At 38.2% G+C, this 23,568-nt stretch overlaps 1 protein-coding gene across 1 annotated transcript in view; it reads left to right on the top strand.

Moving 5' to 3' along the window:
• The first annotated feature begins 20,659 nt into the window (after positions 1-20,659).
• Positions 20,660-23,568, top strand: part of DNAJC5B (DnaJ heat shock protein family (Hsp40) member C5 beta) — a 30,655-nt gene continuing 27,746 nt past the window's right edge. Inside the window, exon 1 of the mRNA XM_027693658.1 lies at positions 20,660-20,766. Within this exon, the coding sequence (XP_027549459.1) occupies positions 20,660-20,766 (107 nt within the window). The remainder of the gene's footprint in view (positions 20,767-23,568) is intronic.

Here is a 23,568-nt window from a genome sequence, read left to right as displayed (position 1 = left end):
TCCAACCTAAATCTTCCCTGGCACAGCCTGAGGCCATGTCCTCTTGTCCTGTCACTTGTACACCGCCTCCCAGCTCACTACACCCTCCTTTCAGGCAGTTGTAGAGAGTGACAAGGTCTCCCCTGAGCCTCCTTCAGGCTAAACAACCCCAACTCCCTCAGCAGCTCCTCACAGGACTTGTGCTCCAGACCCTTCACCAGCTTCATTGCCCTTCTCTGGACTCACTCCAGCACCTCAATGTCGTTCCTGAATTGAGGGGCCCAGAACTAGACACAGGACTCAAGGTGTGGCACGGCTCATGCGAGACACAAAGGGGTCGTGGAAGCCCCAGGCTGGAAAGAAGGTAGTAGGTGTTTGTCTTGGTGCCCCCATGTTGTAACATGCCATACTCAAGGGAATGACGTGAGGCTGTGTCATGGGAGGTTTACTTTGGATATTTGGGAAAAGGTTTCTCACCAGAGGGTGGTTGAGCACTGGAACAGGCTCCCCAGGGAGCACCTGGGTCAGAACACCAAGCCTGTCTGAGTTCAAGAAGGGTTTGAACAACGCTTTTGGGTACATGGTGAGATTCTTGGGGCTGTCCTGTGCAGGGCCAGGAGTTGGACTCTAATGATCCCTTCCAACTCAGGATATAATGATATCCCTTCCAACTCAGGATATTTTGTGACTGTGTCCATCAGCCCTCAGTTCCCTCCCCTGCTATGTCCTGAGGGCTGGGGGAGCCACACTGAGGGAGCTGTGGTCTCACTGGGGCCAGATCCAGCTTCTCCTGCAGGAGGCTGGGCACCAGTCAGTATGGCCTGGCCTTGAATGCCCAGCTTGGGCAGCTGCTTGAAAATCAACCACCAAACACAGTTTTGTTTTAAAATGCACTATGTATCAACAGCAATGCACTGGGGAGTTTGTATTTGCATTTGAACCCTTGCTGTTCATTTTTAGAGTGTGGAGGGGTGGGGTTTTTTGCAAGACAAAGAGGTAAAACTGTGTAATTTTTGTTAAGGTAAAAAATGAGATTCCTGGAAAACCACACAACTCCAGGAATTGGACTCTAAGGGAGAGAAGGAATAATTCATTATGTGATCTGGACCGTCACGTCATATTATGTACATCACATTAGCTGGAACACTTAGAAATAAACTTTGCGTTGTTTTTTTTTCTTTTTAGGACTAAGCCTCTCTTTGTGTCTCTCTGCAGCTGCTTTTTTTTCCCCATCCTTTCATCTCTTATTTCTCCATCATAAAAAAAATCCTAAATATAGCATGATAGGTAAAGGAACATTTCTGTTCTTTGCATAATATATGAAGTGCCTGTACCCACTTAAAAATCATATTTTGCAAAATGATTCATATGATTTAATTTTGCATAATACATTATTCTTCTAAGTGCTTGCTTACTGGCAGAAAGGTTTAGATTTCACATGATAATGGTTATTTATAGGCAATGACACAGCTTTGGAGGAGCCCATTTGGAAAGAATAGGTGGTTTGTATGGAAGATTTTCATCTGTTTGAACTAGTTATAGAAGCAAGAAGTTTTATAGATGTGGACTGGTGGCTATTTCACCTGGAGCTGTGAAGTTAACAAATGCACCTTGTTCTTTTGCAGAGCTGCAATCCCACACTGTCTCATGGATAGTCACAAGGTCATACATGAGAGAGGACACTGGATCGAGTGCCATGTCTTAAAAGCTTCTTCAGCTGTTTTTCTCACCGTTTTTGAAATAAAAATCTCACAAGCATTCTCAGTATGTATTTATAATGTACACATGCAATAATTCGAGATATAATAAGCACAAAGTAATTCAAAGTCAAATCACATACTCAGCCTTTTTTTTTCCCCAGTAATTATGACATCAGGTTTTCTTCTGCATTCTTTGACAGTTTATTCATGTTTGGCCTGTTAACATTAAATCTACAGTGCATTTAAGTTACTGATAGAACACCACCAGCTTCACTGGAATCAGGATTTCCTTCTCTCATTCATTTTTCAAAATTACTACTAATAATGAATTATTTTTCTATACTCAGGTAGGATGGATTTTTACACTAGTCAATCTAAAATTCAATTCATAAACAATATGTCATGTCTTTTAGGGGAAAAAGGTGCATATTCTTACTTTCACTGAATATAAATAGTGCATATTTTAATCCTATAAGGTCAAACTATGAGTAAAGATTATTGATAATGAGTTTTATGGTTCCTGTCAGCTTTGTGTACTTTCCACCTGATTAGTTGAAACTAGTTCTTTAAGGTCATTTTAGCTCTCAATCTGAGCCAGTATAGCCTTAAATAACATAACCAGTATTATCCCTCATATTATCTTTGGTCTCTAATTAACATTACATAAACACCTTTAAGGAAACTGAAAATACATTATTATGAAGTAAGCATAGGTTTTCCAGGCAGTGGCTGTTTCCATAAGTGCGCTGCTTTCAGGACACAAATTACTATTTTTTTAATAAATACAGAAGTTAATATTAGCCAAGTGTTGATTTCTTGTATAAGCTTACAAGGACGACTCTTATGGAATCATAGAATGGCTTGAATTGGAAGGGATATTAAAGATCATCTAGTTCCAACCCCCAATCTTGCCTCTGAAGGATAGACAAAGCCTTAAAATTACGGTGTAAGTCACATATTTTCAGCCTAAATATGTTTGTTACAAAAAAGAATGCATGTTCTGTGACTTATATCCTGCCAGTTCCATCTGCTGTCTTCACCTGCCGCAAGTTAAGAGCTTGTAGAAAAGGCAAGAGGTTTTTATTGATTTTTGTCATAAAACTACAGTGACACCAAAGTGTTCATTCACAGCCTTTTGTTTGAATTAAGTTGTTCTCCTAGTGAACCGTGGAGTTCTTTGAGTACCACAGTGCTGCATGTCTTAAATGCATCATAGGACATCGTGAGGTGCCACAGTTCAGCTATGTAAGCCCTGCATATTGTGAATTCTTTCTCATGGCAGATACAGCCATTAATAGAGACTGATTAGAATATTCAAATTTAGGGGGTATTAATAACATTTCGATGTTTCTTTTCACATTTGCAGTTAATGTCTTTTACACATCATTATCATTTTCAGGGTGCTGTTAGCAAGGAAGAAGCGTTACTGATGGCCAGATTTATCAAAAGGAACAGCACTCACACGAAACTGGAGAGATGGAAGATCACAAAATCAGAGTTAGTTTAGTTTTCTGGTTACTGTGAAAAGAGGATGAAATCACACAGGCACTCCAGCAAGACATTCTGCTGGGCTAACTGCGTGGCACAGAGTGCCTCTCTGGGGCACAGACAGCTAACACTGTCAGAACTGAACAGTCTGAACAGAAGAGGATGCTTTTCCCATGTTCTCATACAAAATGGAAAATAAGGATCCTCAAAGGCATAACATGTTTGTACTTTGAAAACACCATGAGAACACAGAAAATATTTATTTGTACAGGTAAATGACCAAGACAAGCACAAGAGATTTTAACTTTTCTTCTTACCTGAAGAAGTTATGTGGTATAAAAGGCAGAGTTATTTCTGTAGACAAGTAGAAAGTCACTTTGTTTGTTATGTCCTCGGTAACTGCATTTTTAGACATTGTTTTTGGCATGTGCCATTTCTTTGGCACATAACCAGATATGTCTTTTTTTTCACCCAGACTTATTATCTGAGTGAATACCGCGTATTTCCACAGGAATTCCAGACCTCTGGCAGCTCATTTGAAATGTACTTATGTCCCTATTTGATGTGTCCCTTCCCTCTGCCTTGTCCTGGATCTGTGTTGGGCTTGTTTAAATTTTTGTGTCAATACAACATTCTTGACTCCTACTTTGCTTGCCATCCCCTGCATCCCAGATATTTTCTACAGAACTTTGCACCATGCCCTCAGTGTATTGGTCCTTCCTGAGTGGGATAATTTGCACTTGCCTTTACCTGAGTGTGTTGTGATTTCCTCAACCCATTTTTTTGGTTGGTCAAGAGTGCGTACAAGTCCTGTCCTTCTACTTCCAGACCTTCCTGGCTCTCTGTCATCTGAAAATTTAATAAGCATGCTCTCAAAACAGCTCAGCAGTAAAGATTCTAAGAATGAGTGAGTCTAAGACCTGGAAGAGTTCTGAAGACTGGTGTTTAGTAAGTCCTGTCAACCCTTACTAACTCCTCTGGGAATGGTTTCCAGTCATTTTTGCACCCATATTGCAGTAGCTTTATCTATTTTATGGCCCACGTTCATCTTTCCTGGCTTTTGAGGCTTAACCTGGAGACTAGTTGCCTAAGGCTAATTTCATAGTCAATAATTAAGGGAGAGACAGCAGGCCATTCAAGTTGTTCTTTGAAGTTGCCTTTCTTTCCACTGAGAAGAAGCAACACAGCACAACCTTTCTCCTAATTTAGTTGCTTCAGTTCGTGTCTGTGAAATCGATCAGATGAAGTGGGATATGTGATTTTGTTTGTAGTGGTGTCAGGGTGGACTATGTAGAAGGACAGTATCAGTAAAGACAAGCTAAGTCATGTGTACTGTGTTCCCATTAGCTACAGGTTTTGTCACTCTGCTGGAGAGGCAGATAAAGTCCGTCTGACTTGTCTGGGCAGACTGGTTGTTTGCTTTAGCTTCAGTTTCTGGTATTTTGAATATTATATTGAAAACTGTTGAGAATATTTTCCGTATTTGTAATAACATCAGTTTCACTAAACAGACAACGGCTAATAGAAATGTACCAATTATGCACCAAAACCAGCAAGCTGGAGCAGAAAGTTTAAGAGTGGTCCCAGAGGACTTCAAGGTTTTCATTGCTTCCAGCCCTAAGAATTGTCCTTTATGCTTAATTTAAGACTTTAAGTTTTACTGACAATTTGTAGCCTTCAGGAACAGGGACTGACTGTGGAAACAGGCTAACAAAAGTCAGTTCTGAGCACAGCTACAGATTGTCAAAACTTTAATATAGGTTCAAAGACAGCTTTTTCTAATTCCGCTGAAGATGTTATTGGAAATAATTCTTTCTTAAATGCACTCCTAAAAAACTTTAGCAAGAGTGCACACAGCTTAAATAGTTTCAGCCATTGAAGCTCTGTTTTCTCAGTGATTATGGTTACCTGGACAAAAATCCTCATACTACAGTTAAAACGAATAAGGGCGTTGGTGTCAGCATGAGCCTGTGGAAAAAGCTTCTCTTTGTGTCATTTTTACATGCATAATAACAGCTGATGCACAGAATATTTTTAATATCAGAGTGGGAGGATATGAGAACCCCAGGTGCAGTTTCAGAGGTGCAGCTTACAAGTTTAATGGTGTTATTAGAAGCTGAAAATTCACAGCCTTTTGTGTTAGTAATGGAGGTGGGTTTGGACCCCTATGAACTGATGTAACAAAAGCATTGCACATTCACCAGCTGAATCATTTCTTAAGGTACCGTTCAGCATTCAGTACTTGGTAACTTCCGTGATTAGCTGTTGAGCATCAATCACCCGTTCTGTCTTTAAAAAAATGTGGTGATTTATTTTTTATTGGGTTTTATAGCTTTTTTAATGTGTTGCCCCAATACCTCATTAAAATTGCATATCCTTTCTAGATTTGTTTACTGGTGTAAATTTTTAGCAGTAATTTTTAGCAGTCTTTACAAGGATTTTTCAAAGCAATTTTGACTTTTATTTTTTAAAAATTTCCCCATGATTAGGGACTAGAGTTAGGTTTTGATTTGGAAGTTGTGTTTAGGTTCAAAATATTCCTGATGTCCCATCTGATCCTTTATTGACCTATTGATATATGGTAAAGGTGTCTTATAGTATTAAAACTGAGACTATCAAATACTGATAGAAATGAAATAATGAGCTAAAGTTCCTGCTAACCAATGAGACTGAAGCAACAATGTCTTATTAATCTCACTGTGTTGTGTTGTCAAAAACTAAAGGAAAGCAGTTTGTTGTCTAAAGCTCAAAAATGAGACCTTTCTTGGGGTCCTGCCTTCTTCTAGGACATAAGGGACCTTACACTGAATTAATTCTGCAGAGGGTCCTTTGATATAATGAGCTCACAGGAGAAGCAGCTAATGCAATTCCTACTAAAAAAAAAACAAACCAACAAGCATGAGGTTTAACTAGTCCTGATTTTATAAGACCAGTGCTGGTAATTACAATAGAATTTTCCAAAGAACATTTTAATTTTGTCTGGTTATATTAAAGATGAGCGCACTCCCTTGTTGAAGTATCATATTTGTATGAAAATGTAAAATAGTTGCCTTTTTATATATGCTAAAATTAATGGAAAATTTCTAGCAACAAAAGTACACTTTAACAACAGTCTCCCTTTGGTGTTTGAAGCAAACCAGAAATGGGCATTTGAGTAACTTGCAGCATTTGCACATCTGATAATTTGGATGACTATATGCAGGAACCTAGCAGTCCTTCTCTTACACCTACGTTCCTCTTGCATTTTGGCTTTTTTACTATTCAATTTTATTTTTATTGAAGTGCTGTTTTATGCAATTATTCCCTCACAAAAAGAGTTATGTTGAAATAAATATTAACTACTATTAGAATGAACAATTACATTAATAGGATCACATTAGTAGTAAAAATGTCTACTAATTAGTATTCAAATTATATTCCAAGTAGTTATTTTTCTGCCTTCACTAAAGATACTCAAATATACTACTTCAGTTTCTCCATTAGATTTGAGCTTTCTTCAGAAATTAATTAGGATTTTCATCTTTTTGTGCTTGTTTTTTAGCTAATTGGTGAGACTATCAAAACCTACAGGAGTAGAAGGTAATCCCATTCAGACGAATAGAAGTCAGAGGATTAAATATTTGCAGCTACTCTTGGTTTTCCACTATGTAACATCCTGACATTTCTTTGTGAAGAAAGAATGTGTTGGAGTTAGCATCAGCATGACTTCTCCTTGCAAGTCTGGAAAAACATCTGTCATTCTGCCAGTCATCCCATTAACTACCTGAGCAAATGCAGCGAGAAGATTTCATTACTTTCAAGAGACTAGCTCTGCTTTTCTTTGGGTTTGTTCTTTGCTAAACCTTTTGTTTTTAACAATTGCAAAAAGGTAACTGGAATCCTGTCAGATTTACAACTCACTAAATTTCTATGTGCTTAACCCAATTAAAACTGGAAGGAATATTGCCAATATGTCAACAAAAATGCAACAGGGTGATGGGAGGCTTAGTTTACAGAAAGTCCTGAATTCGTTTGTCTTGACCGAATGAACGAGAATTGTTCTTGTAAGACAAGTGCATACTAAAAGGATTAACTCTGATAAACTTTTATATTCAGACAAAAGACAGTCGAAGTACTAGGAGAACATTTTTTGATCAATTTCTTAAAAGGAGTTTTACATTTAATTAGAGAGGAGTCTCTTGTTTAAAAACTGAGTGGGGGGAATAGTGCACTGGAACACAGGCTGAGCCTCTTAATGGTGTGAAGTGCACTGGAACTGTGGTTTTAAAATATGCATTTTTCTAATACACATTGTGCTAAGCTAGATCCTGCTGTGCAGACGGGCCATGCCCCACCATCTCAATCCTCCTGGCTATTTGTCCTACCAGTACGGATGCTCAGCTCTAGGGTAAGCCAAGAGAGTTTAGAGAGTTAAACTGGCAAAAAATTAATCTCAGGTCTGCTGACCCTAGCGAAAAAACTCAAAAAAACCAACAAAAAAACAAACTGGGAAAGGCCAAACAGCACAGTTGGTACAAGGTGCAGGTATGTAACTGGAGATAGGAATGCCCCTTTTGGAATAAGGCCACAATTAGATCACATCATCTGTATCGTAAAAACTCACGTAAGTCATGAGCATTATGTAAGGAATTACTCAGATACTATATAATTCCATAAGTGGTTCATTTTAGAAAAATCTAGTTTTAAAATCTCACATAAATATATTCATTGCAATATATGTGTAACATATTGAAACATATAACAGATAAGATTAATATATAAGCTATATATGGAATATATAACGTCTGTGGTATATATATGTAATATACTTATGACACAAGACAGGCATAACAGAAATTGTGGTGAAAATATGGGTTAATTGGCATAAAGTATTAGTGGTACAAAGGATATCCTTAATTTTATGCATGTTCTTACATGCTTTGCTGAGCTGGGATTATGGAGAGCACCCTCTAGTTGTGTCAGAACATCAGTTAAATCTACATAAATCAATACCATGTCAGCAGTTTTCTAGATTAATTACATGACTAGAAGTCTGAAGAATACTTTTACGCAAGTATAAAATCTGAATAAATATACTAGTCTGAAACTTGTTCAAAACCTGCAAGATGGCATGTTTTATAGGATATCTAACACCAGGGAAAACCACGACATCTGTTTAGTTCTATGCAGGAGGTTTTACTTATACACTCGAGTTGTGACTGTACAAAATAAGTAGAAAGCCCATATTCTGCAGTACCTATAATTTGTCTAAAAAGACAGAAAGAGTGTAAAACCTCTAAAAAAAGATGCTGACACTTTACCAGAGACCACAAAGAATTGAGGGCAGGCCCAAAAAGCCTAATTTGGTGATATAGTGCGGTGATCTTGAACTAGATGATCTGTAGGCAAAAGACATCGTATTGCACTTATAGCTAAGATAATCAATTCCCAGATAATGGGAGAATTGACTTTAATTTGTTAGAAGTCAGAATTAATACTAATACACTTAAGTCAATACTATTTGCATTACCAGTGCCTGTTTTTTTGCAAGATGCAGAAAAAAATGTATGTGGTGAAACTATGCTCTCAAACAACATAGAAATTCAAAGCATAAATTGCCTTATAATTAATTTTCATTTATATTTTTGTTTTCTTGTCACTTTATCATATCTGTATGCATGAATGTCCATTTGTGGAAACAACTGATGAAATAGATCTTTCTAAACACTACTTGGAAAAAACTGAACAAATGTTCATCATGCAAACTTATTCATAATTGCTACTTATCAAATGTAGGAACAAACACTGTTTTGTCTGCCATTTGTAACAATACATTAATTTAAATTGTATGTGACTTTCAAATCATATGTAAATAGGAAAAAGGAAGAATTGGTGAAATACGCTATTGCTGAGCAGCAGAAGAGATGTGAAGCAACAGTAGCAGCATATACTGACTGTTACCAAGTAATATGTAATATGGATTCTGTTCTGCTTGGATCTGACATGCGTTCTGCAGCAAACCATTTCCCCTTTCTATGGTATAGACTCCATGCACACACTAGAAGTCTTTATAATACTGCTACATTCCAGCCAGAGGGTTCTGGTGGCCAATTTCTACTTGTTGTAAGAAGGAGAAGGCTTTTGCCCTGCTTCCCAGAAAAAGCTTCACATCTCCAGGTTTGTGATTTTGGAATAGAATAAACAGTGGAAATCTGGAGAGTTAGCTGTTGTTTGATATTCTAGTTCCCAGTTGTTAGACTTGTACAAAGCTTCATGCATTATTTTGAAATAATATTTTGAAATAACGTGTAAAAATTTGAAGAGTTTTTTTTTTAAGGAAAGCCAGAAAATAAAGTACCTCACTTCCCCTGAAGTGAATCATCCTCCCTCCTACTTTGGAAAAGAAAAAAAACACTGTAAAATTTAATGTGAGTAAAACCCCTAAGGTTCCCCAGGCACCTAGAGTAATTTATGGAAAATTTTATAAATAAGAGTTGCAAATGATTGGGTGCTCAATTTCCACCAATCTCAATTGGGAGTTCTGTTACTGATTTATAGAGGACTGAGATCTCACCTTCGGAATCAAAAGGACATTAAAAATTATATTGTAGCTTTTATAGCAGCCATAAAATTCTTTATTGAATTCTGTGTGATTTCCATAAAGTCCATAGGACTACTTGATACAATAAATGCCTTGTAATCCATTTGTCTGGACTAAGAAGCATGAGTTATGTTAAGGCTTGTGAATATTTCCCTCCAAAGATTGTTTTCAAGTAAAGCATAATTCTTTATTTATTGATAGCAATTACCACTGAATTTTGTGGCCTGAATTTTCTGTTGCAATCAATAGATAAATCATAAAGTTGAAAAGTGCAAGATGTTCTTTAGTAGGGAATAAATGCCAGCACTCTATACCTTTATGGTTATACTGACCTTATTATGGACAAATCAGCTGACTTGGAAATAAGTAAGTACTAAGCAGTGGCCATAATTTTAATACTGTTTTCTTGCTCAGAAGGACAGCCCACGCTCTGTTGTCACAGCTGCCTAAGTGAAGTTTGATCACACAGCTGGATCACTGGTCACGCACCAGTGACCGCTCTGCAGCTTTGGCAGCTCATTGCTTTTACAGTAACTTTTTGTTTCCCAATCTTAAGCAAATTAAAGCAGGCAGCTGCAAAATCATCAATAGGTCAAATTCATTAGCTGTTCTCTCTATGAACTAAACAGGAAAATGAAGCTCTCCTTGGTCTTAATTAGTTCTTATAAAAGTTGGCAGGGAAACAAAGACATTTGTACACTCCTTTATTTTTATAAGAGACTTGCCTGAAAGAAAAACCTCAGACATGTAATTTCCTTTTTTTTTTCCCCTCCCCTGCTTAATGCTCTCAGTCAGAGGCTAACCCAGCACCCTCCCTCTGAGGGTAGAAAGAAAGGTGGTTTGGCAAGGGGTTATGCCTGTGTCTCTTTTGTGCAGATCAGGGCATGTTCTGGGGAGCCTGCACAAGCTGTTTCCACAGTGATAGGCCACACTCTGTATTTACAGTCTCCCGTACGGGTAATTCATCTGCAGGAGAAGCTTTAGCTGAATGCTGTGGTTCCACAATCATTACCGCTGGCTCTCAGCCATGCCACATCACCCAGCAGTACAAATTTGATCTGGATCAGGTGTGGGCACATGATTACATTTTTGTCAAATTAGCAGACTGCTTCGTGAGGATTTTATGCCGCCTCTTTGCTTTTATCCTGGTTGCAGAGGAACATGTGGTGCTGGAACCACAGAGGGTTAGGGCTGTGTGGGCAACCGATGCCTGTTGCAGCACTTATCCCGCCGGGGCAAAGGTAACTATCAAAGTTTTGTTAGAACAAATTGAATTGGCAGAGAGCATTTCAGCGGGAACAGCACCTTATGTCACGCAACCATGGCACTGTAAAGCTGGCAGCAGAAGCCTCCAAAGTATTTAATATGCTGTTAAACATTGGCCTATCCTGTAGCCACCGATTAGTCCAGAGGAGTCTTAATTCTCCTTATTTGTGCTATTTTCCACAAAATTTACTTGTGTTTTGCATTTGCGTGGTGTTCTGGCCCCTATATACATTTTAGGGTGCAGTTTTGTGGTGAGCTGAAAACAATGTAAGGCTTTGCTGCCACTGAAAAGGTGTGATGTCACCACTTCCATTGCATCAGCTCTAGTAATGATGCCAGTGACAGAGTGAGTCAGACTAGCAAGTTGATTTAACTGAAAACTAAGAAAAGATAATACCAAGAAAAAAAAACAGTGAAAGTTTGGACTGCTCCTTCATTGGCAGCCCTCCGATTAACTTGAGCCAATTATGAGCCCATGGGTTCAGACTTTGAGTTTCAGCTCTGAGTATTTTCCAGGTGAAGTGGGGAGAGGGGGAACCCTAAGAACAGTTGTGATCAATGGTTAACCATGAAGCAACTAATTTACTAAAATGTTAGTCTGTTGAATAATTGCAAAATATTTCCATGGCTTTTTCTATACCTAATATGTGAATAAGAGCATTCATGTTAGTGGTTTTGCTTATTTACTTTCTTGGAGAAATATTTAGGATAATGAAATAATGTTTTTGGAATTTTTGCTTTCTGACAGTAAGTGACATTCAGGAAAATAAAACATCTTTGCCTTCTGTCTTCTCATGCTTTAATCTGTAATTCCTCTATTCCTGGGATTGCTTATTGCTTTAATTCTTTGATTTGTAACTCGACCACTGAGCAGACATTCCTTTCTGGTTCTAGATAAGATAGTTACTGGTCAGCACTTTAGAAAGAATTTACCTTTCTCAGCCATCAATTGAGCATTTCTAAGACAGGGCAATAAATCCAACGTGAGGATTAATGAAGCTTTACAAAGAAATGGTTACTGACTGCTATCTACCCTGCTGCATCCCCTCCCTCCTGGGGACTATGTAAGTAAGGAGCTAGCTTGTAGGAATTTTGGAGAGAATAGTTAAGGGGTAGGTGCAGAGTGGAACTGAGGACTATGTAGGGATTTCAGGAAAGAGCGTACATAGGCAAAGACTGCAGCAGATGTCAGAGGGTGCATTAAGAAAACTATGTGAAGGAGGAACAAGTGGAGAGAATTGTTTGGTGCTGGAGAAAGGTTGTACGTGGTAGGGAGGACTAAAAGGAACGGTTGATTCCTAAAGAGCAAGTACTGTGAAGATGTGATACTGCTATTTCCTAATCTGTTTCTGGCAAAATAGCCTGAGAAATAGGTCAAAACACTTATTTATACTGTTCAAGCTAATTTTCCTGATTCTTAGCTGTAGCTGATTAGGCTGTGCTAAAATGAATAACCCTGCTACCACAAGTGTGAATTTGTTAATCTACAATAAAAAGTTGTAGAATACTCTCTTAAATCACTACAGCTGCTTGCAAAACAAATTACCAAGGCACTGCCTAAATAAAGAATTAGGGAACTCCTTTCTCTTTTACTTGAAGTTCTAGAAAACTCACTTCTTAGTTGTCAGAGCTAAATAAACTAGGGACTTCCTAGCCTTTGCTTTTCAGAGAGTAATTTAGCTTAAAGCTAGAGATATTATTGAGATTGACATCTTAGTTATGGCTATCTTCGTGACCCACTTTAAATTAAGGAGGATAGACAGAACTTTCTCATATACCATAGATGAAAATAAAATTCCCAGTGTATCTTCCCTGAGTATCTTGTTGGAAAAGGTAAGTATATTACTGTTACTTAAAACATAATTTTGGGGGCCTCTAATCTAAATTCTGTGGAAGAAATGTTTGTGTCATGTCACTTAGGTAGTCTGCCAAGCCTTTGAATTGGATTTACTGGAATGAACTAGGAAGTTATAGTTCTGGGTTGCTTCTCTGTGTCAAACTGACCACATAAAGGCATGAGCAATTTTGATATGCAACTGACTGTTCATTTAAGGCTCATGCTTCTTGAGTTTGCTACTTTTTTCCTGTACTTCAGTTAGAGATATTAAAAACCCGAGATATATTTAAAGTGAGATATTCTATGTGAATAGTAACAGAAGGTCACAATATGTTGAGAGAATTCAAATATATGAATGTTCTCTTATGAATACTTACTTCTTGTATAGATGGAGTTGCAGATGGGTTACCAGATGGAATACCTTCCTACCAATATAGTTACGTGTATTTAAAAATGGATGCAGTGCAATCATATTATTTAAATCAATTCTGTTATTGCTTTTGAAGCCATAATGACAGTAACTATTCTGTAAATATGGCAAGAGGAATGTAATTTCTTGCTGTAGATTTGTTGGGCTTGACTGAGATCTAAAAAGTCTCTCTTCTCTGAAGAAGGGACCTTAAACCAATTCTCTTTAGGAGATTTTGTAAATATCTGACAGCATGCAGTACAATTCAGGCTGGGCACTAGATGTCCAGGAGCATGTGAAACATGACTGGCTAAAAAGAAATGACAAAAAGAACATTTTGGGACATAGCTGACTCAGAAGTACTCTTCCCTTCTTTACAAAGATCAATCCCCATGCCTGAGCCAGAGGCCTAGCACATCTTGGCAGAAGCATTCTTTTCCACTTGTTCAGTCTTTTGCCCTTTGATTAGCTTGCTCAGCTGAGTGTTATTAATGTTGACATCACCATAGCATAATATTAAAAAATAAAACCAAAGAGAGATCCTGCCCAGAGAGTGGAAAAACAGCACACACTACTCCTGTAAACACCCTTTTTCAATGCACATATTCTCTCATCTCATCAGCCTACCTTACTTCACATATATCCTCAGGCTTTACTTTCATGTGTTGGGTCTTCAGACTGCCATGCATTCACCTGTGAAAAGTCATCAACTAGCAAGAGCTCTCGTTCAATCTCCTCACCAGCCTTCTTTCTCTTGTTGCTTCTGGTCAGTCACCAATATAAATTCCAACAAACTTGTGAATAGTCTTACTGCTTTTTTGCAGGACAAGGCACAGAAATTAGTGTTAATAATACTAGAGAAGTTTCAGGGAAAGTAAGCAGAGCCACCTAGAACCAGTTGCCCAGAACTATGTCCAGATGGCTTTTGAATATTTCCAAGGACAAAGACTCCACAACCTCTCTGGGAACTTGTACCAGTTCTTGGTCACCATTATGGTGAAACAGTGTTTCCTGATGTTAAGAGGGAACCTCCTGGGTTTCAGTTTGTGCCATTGCCTCTGGTCCCAGCACTGAGCACCACTGAAAAGAGCCTGGCTCCATCCTCTTGGCACACTCCCTTCAGGTATTTTTTTATATACATTGACGAGTTTCCCCACCAAGCCTTCTCCAGGCTGACAGTCCCAGCTCTCTCAGCCTTTCCTCATAGGAGAGATGCTCCAGTCTCTTCATCATCCTTGTGGCCATTCTTTGGACTCTCTTCAGTATGTCCATGTTTCTCTTGCACTGATCTGGACCCAGCACTCCAGATGTGACCTTACCAGTGCTGAGTGGAGGGGAAGGATCATCTCCCTTAACCCACTGGCTTTACTGAAGCATATCAGCAAGATAGTTTATTTCAGTCTCCAAACTACTCAAAGTGAAGTCTGAGATTTTCTTTCCCTGCCACAATTGGAAGAAAGATTCAGAAGCTGCAGGTTCTCCATAAAGGTCAGAAGTGCTCTATCTGATCACTTGTATCTCCTACATGCTTTGATGTTATCAATATTAACACTACCAGATCCAACAACCTAAGAAAATAATTCAGCTTTAAAAATTGTCTTGCCTTGCCTTGGAAGCTAAAAATTCACACCACTGTTGAGCAATGATGCCAGTCCCTTCATGCGTGTATATCTTTCAGCTCCAGGCTTTTAGTTCTTGAACTCACTATGAGCCAGGAAAAGAAGGGAGTGGTAGGAGGAAGGACTGGAGTGACTCAGAGTTCTTCAGTCCTTACCTCTGGCTGTGTGTAACTGGAGGCTTCTGAAGCAACCCCAGACCTCCTGTTCTGTCTGGGCTATGTTTCAAATTTTTTATAGTCTGATATTCAACTTTGAATTTCCAAACATGTTCTGATTTGTCTGTTTTGAAATACATGTGACATATAAATGAAATGTAAAGTATAAGTCAGACTTCTAGATATGAGGTCCTTTGGGAGTAGGACTGTCATTTAGTTTTGCACTGCCTACCACAGCAGTGTCATGGTACTATTAGGTGTCACAATACAAAAAAATAAAACTTAATGAGAAGAGTGAACAGGTATTAAATTATTTGGCTCTTCTTCTAAATTGCATAGCTGATCTGTCAAAGAGTTATGACAATTCAGCAAAGTTTGAGTCTTTTAAAGATTCTTTAGAATGTGTTTAGGATACAGAATCCTCAAAGGAAAAAAAACCATAAATTTCCTGGGATTGTGTTCGTTTCCTTCAAAGAAATAAGGAGTGCTTAGAAGAAAAGCAAGGCAGGTTGCAGAGTGGTGTCGGGTCTGCGCACCAGAGGGAGCTGTATCCACACGGAATGGCAAGTCACGGTGTGTGCTAGGAATGCAGAGCAGGGATCTTGTACTTGGTAATGGGATGTTTATAAATACAGAGGATTTGAACCTGGAAGTGATTTTATATCCTGCATGGTTTTTTTCCCCCTTAATTTCTTCTTACCATTTAAAAGTGTACATTTTGTTTTGTCTTGTTTTGCAAGAATGAGAAAATAATTTCAAAGGTAGAGATCAAGCACACTGATTGAATAATCTGGTTTATTGTGATCATACAGTGTAGTAGAATTAGCTGTGACTACTCCGTTGTTATTGTCCTGGGAAAGATATTTTGACTGTGCTACCTTGACTTCTCATAACTATGAAAAACACTCACATTTTAGGTTGAAATGTGCCTTGCCTTGTCCCCAAAGAAAACTGGAATTTGAGGGAATGTTTGAAAGGAAAGAATATGCCTAAGAACAAGAGAAATGTTAAAATCATATTCTTCACATTGAAAACCATCCACTTAACAGTTTTTTTATCAGCTGTCATTTTATTTCTTTATTTTTCACAAATAGTGGGGGTTTGTTATCATAATAACACTTGCTTTTTTTAAAAAAACACATTGATTTATAGTTCCAGTCCTGCAGTAGAATCCAAGAACAAACTCACTGACTCTAACTAAGATAGATTTACCTGGGGGATGGGGCTTCATAAATCCACCTGCAGGACTTTACATAAAAGTGAAATGGGTGTCCATGACAAGATATAGGTAGCAGTGCACTGTAGGGAACCCCTGTGGCAGGAGGTAAGGACTGGATACAGCCAGCTCCACAACAGACACAGGACACAGGTAAGCCCATCAGCCAAGCTAGTGGCACCTCTAGTAAAACATAGTTAAGAAAGAGCAAAACAAAGCATGGCAGTGAGGAGTGAGGGGAAAGTGTGAGAAACAGCCTTGTGAACACCAAGGTCAGAGAAGAATAAGAAGGAGGAGGTGTTCCAGGCACCAGAGCAGAGATTCCAAGACTTCCCTGCAGTGTGTGGAGAGGACCATGCTGGAGCAGGTGTTTCCATTCTGCCTATGAAGAGGACCACAGTGGAGCAGATATTTTACTGCAGTCCATCCACTCCAGGCCAGAGGAGGTGAATATTTCCTGAAGGACCTGTAGTTCATGGAGAGGAGCTATGCAGGAACAGGTTCTCCTGACAGGAAACATGGCATATGGAGGACTCCCACTGGAACAGTTCATGAAGGACTGCAGCCTGTGGAAGGACTCACATTGGAGCTGGAGAAAAATGTGAGGAGCAAGGAGTGGCAGAAAGGAACTGTTAAGAACTCACCACAACCCACCATTCCCATCCTCCTGGCTCTGCTCGTGGGTGATGGAGAAGATATGAGTTGCAAATGAAGGAATGAATTTGAGCCTGGAAACAAGGTGGTGAGGGGAAGGTGTTGTTTTAATTTTTATCCTTGTTTCTCACCATCCAAATCTATTTTAATTGGCATTTAATTAAATTAATTTTCCCCAAGTTGAGTCTGTTTTTCCCAAGACAGTAAGGGGTAAGGGATCACCCAATCTTTATCTTATCTGTGAGCTTTTTAGCTTGTTCTCTATTCCCATTCTGTTGAGAGGCGATAATGTGAGAGTGGATGGGCAGAGGACTGGCAACCAGCCGAGGTCAACCCATACAAAAAGATGTAGCTTTTAACTGGGTGATCTAGGAACTTTTTAAATTCAAAGGATGAACTAATTGGTTCCAAGGATGATATACCAAGAAAAATTAGAGGTTTTAAGTCTCTGGCATTTATAGTCTCCTGTATTCCAAATGGAAAGTAATGGTACAGCTTTTCATGGTATAATTCAGAGGAGAAACTTCATCAGAATAAGAGAAGACATCCTGCATCTTCTGTTTCGATATAAAAATTTACTAGAACTCAGGAGGAGTCCTAAAGGGACTTCTTCAGTTAATTCTTTTCTGGAAGACACTATGTAGTAAACCTAAGCCATGACGAGTCTTAAAGAAGTGAGATTTTGAGCAAGACTGTTGTATACTTAAAAATATTTGATACATTTGCATGGGGAAAAAGAGACAAACTCAAGATCCCATCAAGAGTAAAGCACAGAGAACAACTAACTAAATACACAGGCATCCCATATTTTTCGGTGTCATTAACTTTTGGATACAGCAGCCTTTAGGCTCATGAATGTTTTATTCATTCTTTCATAGATCTTCCTGAGAGATAACCAACTGGATACTGGACAAACAAACAAAAGAAGTAATCAGACTCCACTGACCTGTTTACCTTGATTGTGAAGGATGAAAAACAGCAGCTGCTTTCTGTGGAACTGAGCTTCTGGTGGCACTTGCTTCTTTCCTTTTGGATGATATTGGCATAAAGATATCAAGATATTGAACTGACAATGTTGTGAGTTTATACATGCCAGACTGTATTCCATCACTTTTGAAGCAGGTATGTTATTTGAATAACTTTGCTTTATTTTTCAGCATAAATCCAAATGGACTATGGGTATTGTAAGAAAAAAAGTCATATTATTACAACCCCTGTATAAGATATTTAATCCTGGATTAAATAAAATTTGCACAAAACAAGCTGAAGTTAACTGGGGTCCCATCCTCTTAGGAGATGTGGAATTATTACCAGAATTTGGATTGTCTTTTAATATGTTTCATTGTCATTCAAGGAAGGAAACAACATTTTCTTGACTTTGTTCTACTGGAACAAAAGTACATAGCTTGAAAATAGAATTCTAACATAATTTCAGCCATCAGGACTGTATCTAGTACTAAAATTGTGACTGCTACATCCTCTTTAATAAGGAGAGTGTAACTTTTTCTGTCTCATTGCAATTTTAGTATTTTATAGGACTGCTTTAAATGAGTAAGAAATAATTTTGAGTATCTAGACCTTAAAGGTGATTAATCACTAGAAAACTGAACAGGCTGGTGAGTTTAAATTTCCATAGCTGATTAGGTTATTAAAATTATTTTATGACAAAGCACAAATTACATAACTTTTTAGTTCTTCAGAATTAAATTCATTGTAACTTTAATTTTGGTTTATGCTTCAGAGTTGCCATGTAGCCAATCAGCATTATGTAACAGATTTTTAACTAATGCTGTCTATCTGTGACTTCACATGGTTGCCCACCATTATCTGGTGCATTAACAGGGTTGATGTCCTTTGCTTGATTCCAGTGTGATCAGGATAGATCCCAGGATTATGTTAAATATGCTCAAGGCATACCATTATTAACAAACAGCATGGTAACTACTGCAGGTGGTAAAGTAATATCTAGATGCTCATATGCAATTTCATTCTTAATTATTAACATAAAAACTGAAGTTCAGTCCATTTAGTTGGTGGATTGTGTACAACACTTAAAAGTAGAGAGGAATTTTTTTTCAGTAGATCACAGGACCCTAAACTGTGTGCTAGATGATCAGAAAAAAAATCAAAGTAAATATGCATAAATTTAGGTCTTTTAGTAAATCAATTACTATGTGCCAGAATTACTCAGTGGATTATATTTCTCTGTGTACTTACATGGTATTTGATTTTCTTTTTCATATTGAACAAAGCCGAAGAACTTAAAAGTGTTACATGGCTAGTTTTGAACCAAAATGTGGCCTAGTAAATAATATATGAATAATGGCATGATAGTGTTTCTTGCTTAGCAATGAGAAGAGCGTAATAGCAGAGAGGGTAGTCTTATCTAACAAAACCGGTTCTCAAAATTTTTTCTTATGGCTGGGGTTACAGCTCACTTTTAGGCTTTTTCTGTGATCACTTTTCAACATTTGGAGATGGGTGCAACGTTCAAAGAAATAAAGAAGTTGTGGTGAGGGTTTTGTTGTGGCAAGTCTACCATTAAAGATTTGCAGCTTTCTCTTATGAATCGTAGGTATCTTCATCTTGTGTTTTAAATTATGGTTTGTATAGAATCATTTGGGTTGGAAGGATCCTTCAAGATTATCTGGTTACAAATCCCCTGCCATGGGCAGGGGCACCTTCCATAGACCAGGTTGCTCAGAGCCCCATCCAGTCTGGCTTTGAACACTTCCAGGGATGGGGCATCCACAGCTTCTCTGGGCAACCTGTTGCCGTGTCTCACCACCCTCACAGTTAAGAATTTCTTCTTAATATCTAATCTAAACTTAGCCTCTTTCTGTTTATAGCCATTCCCCCTTGTCCTATCACTGCATGCCCTATCACCTTGCCAAAGGTCCCTCTTCAGCTCTCTTGTAGGCCTTCTAGGTACTGGAAGGCTGCTAGAAGGAGTTTCTGCTGCATGAGTTTCTTTGTGTCACCACCTAGCAGTAGCTAGGCCTGGGTTAAAAGTATTTGGTTCTTCAAATACAAAAGAATGAACTGTGAACTGCAGGAAGGTAGTCGAATCCACTCAGTGGAGAATCACTGGTTTGTCTGCTTCTCTTCTGTGCTGAAAGAAGGAACAAAAGATAGATCTGAAGTGGACTAAATCTGTCAGTCTGTGCGTAGCCTTTGCTTGAACTATACTGTAAAGGTACCTTGTTAAATCTATCACAAGCTCATGAATTCAGCCCAAAATCTTGTATCTCAAATAAGATAGGGCCTGGATTGATGTCAGTATTTCACATGCAGAATGTTGTGATAAAGTTACTTTTATAATGCAAAGGTCAATTCTCGGTATCTAGTCTCATTACCCACGTCCAGATTCATTCCACCTGTCCTCAGACTTGTGAGTTGGAAATGCAGTCATAGTGAGCACACCATAGAGTTAATAGAGAGACATAAACAATTTAGGCAATCAATTCAGTGACAGCAACATCAAGCCTTTAGTATGAACAGTGATACTAAAACAAAAGCTTCTGTTCTTTGGCTTTTCCATTCTCTCATGTTTTTCTAATTGTAAAATATCTCGAAGGACAGAGGATAATTTAGAGGAGATTTTATTCTAGATTCACTTTCATGTATTTTTAGCCGTTTACTGCCTCATAAAAAGCTATTAAAATGAATGATAAGAAATACTATCCATATATACTTGCAGTCCCTGGTGTTTTAAATTATGTTTTACATTGACAGCTTTGGTAATGCACTGCCAACATGGCTGAACAAAGGCAACGTGCTTTGTCAACATCAGGTGAAGCGTTATATGAAATCCTGGCACTAGAAAAAGGAGCAACACATGATGAGATTAAGAAGTCCTACAGGTATGTAAAGTGTGCTTTGCAACAGGTCTAAAAATGCTTATGTGTCTGGCGTGATTATACCAGATAACTTTTTGAGTTACCTGCACTGTAGACTTTCATTGCAACAATCTTTTCTTTTTTTTTACCTATGAGCCTGAAAAGAATCCAAGATGATGCAATGTGAGTCTATTGATTTCATCCCACAAACAATCTGTGCTTCGTCTGAAATGTTTTAATCTAACTGAATGAGAGGTCAGACTGTTAGGATAAACTAACACAGGCTGTGCTTGTGAAGCACAGTCTTCGAATACTGCACCCAGTTCTTGTTTTATAACAGCTTTTTCCTGAAGTATGTTGAAAAGTAAAGCCAATGCAAAAAAGTGCTGTAATGATAATTTGAAAACTAGAGTCAGAGATATAAAGAGTTCGATCTGTTTATCTTGTCAGAAAAAAAAAAAAGAAGACCAACAGATTATTTGATTATAGCATGAATATCCTTGAAGGGGAAAATTGCTAAGTGTAAGAGGATTCTTCACTTTATGAAGGCAGGCATAACCAGAACTAATGCTTAGAATTTGAAAATTATTTGAGCTGAAAAAGGTACATCGTTTTAATTGTGAGTGGAACCAACTACTGAAAAATACAGCACAGAAAATGATAGTTTCTCTATTGAAAAAGAAGAGACGACATGAAGACAAGTTTTACTCAAAGACAAGTTATCAAAATGGTGAAAAATATTTTAGTGGTGAAATGTAACAAGACCTAGAAGTAAGATCAGAAGATTTTATGGGTCATTTTGCTCCTAAATCTGTTTGGCTGCTGTTGAAAGAGAAAGAACTTTAAATGTCATGAGTGAAATAGATGGTATTGGCAGTGAAATATATCAGACGTGCTTTCAGGTTTAATAAATATTGTAAAGCTTTTATTACAGCATCATTCTAGGTGTTGTTGGTTGCACTGTATTACCAGTTAAACTTTAATGTGGCTTGCTTTTCCTATCAAATGTAAGAATATATTTGAACTCAGAAAGAGGTTATGAAATGGGTCTACTTGTGTCATTGCTTAGCTTGAATTTTGCCGGGACTCTGTCCTCCATGTTTTTGAACAAATTCATTTCTCCCCTTTCTGTTCCTTTCTGCCCATGGAGGCAGAAGTAGTGATTGTCCAAACTTTTCACACAATGGAGGGAAAACTGTTGACATCCCATTGTTCTGTTGTCTTGCATACTTATACCACTGGGGAAAAAGCTTACTACATTATCAAATTCACTCATGACTTGCACCTTCTGTGTCCTTGTAGTATAGCCTGGCTGCAGAAACTATATTTTGCAACAAACCTCATGTCTTCCTGTTGCTTTTACATCTAATTTTCTGTAAAGGAGGCCTTCTTTAATCCCCAATGGAGAGAGTTGTCATGGAAGAACGTAGAAAGGAATTAACTTTATTTAGTGCTGAACATGAATACAGATGATTTACATAGTGATCTATGGCAAAACTGACAGTGGTGCTTTCTCCATCTCTATTAGTAATTAGAGAAAAAAAAAGGCTGCTTCTAACTAAAGTGGAAATGTCAGAGGGATTCACTTTTAATGGAGTAGCTGTAAATATTTGCAAGATAAAATGATGAGTCAGTCTCATAGATTTGCTTTAATTATCTTTTAATTTATGCTAATCCAAAAATCTGCTACTGAACTGGTATTCTTTAGTACAAGGTATAAAACCAGCAATACCTGATTCTGAGTTTCCTGCCATTATTAATTAAGTCACTATTAATCATACTACTACAGCCCAGGGCAAAATTTACTTTTTAATAAACATGACAGATGTACCTCTCTGTACTTTTATTTGGAGTTTGACACAATCTAATTTATCAAGGAGTAAAGCTAATAGGCTTCTAATCAGTAGAATTTCAAAGGAGGTCTGTTTATCTTCAATACCATACAAAAATAATCTTTAGAATCTTTTTTAGCATAATAACTTGAACTGTACTTTGACTTCTGCTTTCCAGTCTGACAGTGAAGTAATATGCAGAAAGATACTGGATTTCTTTTCTTCAGAAGTTTCAAAAGATCCTGTTTTATAGACTATTTACAAAAAAAATCATAGAGTGGTTTGGGTCGGAAGGGACCTTAAATATCATCTAGTTCCATTCCTCTGCCCTGGGCAAGGACACCTTTCACTAGACCAGGTTGCTCAGAGCCTCATCCAATCTGGCTTTGAACACTTCCAGGGATGGGGCATCCACAGCTTCTCTGGGCAACCTGTTGCCGTGTCTCACCACCCTCACAGTTAAGAATTTCTTCTTAATATCTAATCTAAACTTAGCCTCTTTCAGTCTGTAGCCATTCCCCCTTGTCCTATCACTGCATGCCCTTGCCAAAGGCCCCTCTTCGGCTCTCTTGTAGGCCCTCTAGGTACTGGAAGATCCCAGTTAGGTCACCCTGAAAGCTTCTCTTTTCCAGGCTGAATAATACCAGTTCTCTTAGCCTTTCCTCATAGGAGAGGAGCTCCATTCCTCTAATTATCTTGGTGTCCCTCCTCTGGACTTGCTCCAACAGGTTGATACCTCTGTGACAGAGTATATTGGTGATTAAGAAATTTATTAGGAAATATGTGCAGTACTCTGAATGGCATTTAATTACTGCCAAACAAGGAGGGATAATATTTTACCTATGCCAAAGACCTATGCTACTCCTGATGCAGTCTTTGGGTACAACAAAGGCTCCCCACAGACCCAAGAGGACAAAGGACACCTATATGTCCAGGTAATGGGAATTAAAAGCATTGGAGAATGCGGGCATCGATCCCGCTGCCTCTCGCATGC

The sequence above is a fragment of the Neopelma chrysocephalum genome, unplaced genomic scaffold (genome assembly GCF_003984885.1).
Source record: "Neopelma chrysocephalum unplaced genomic scaffold, ASM398488v2 Primary Assembly neopelma1_22, whole genome shotgun sequence".
NCBI classification, from domain to species: domain Eukaryota; kingdom Metazoa; phylum Chordata; class Aves; order Passeriformes; family Pipridae; genus Neopelma; species Neopelma chrysocephalum.
The sequence above is the reverse complement of the archived record's forward strand: the minus strand, read 5'-3'. Positions and strand labels throughout refer to the sequence as shown.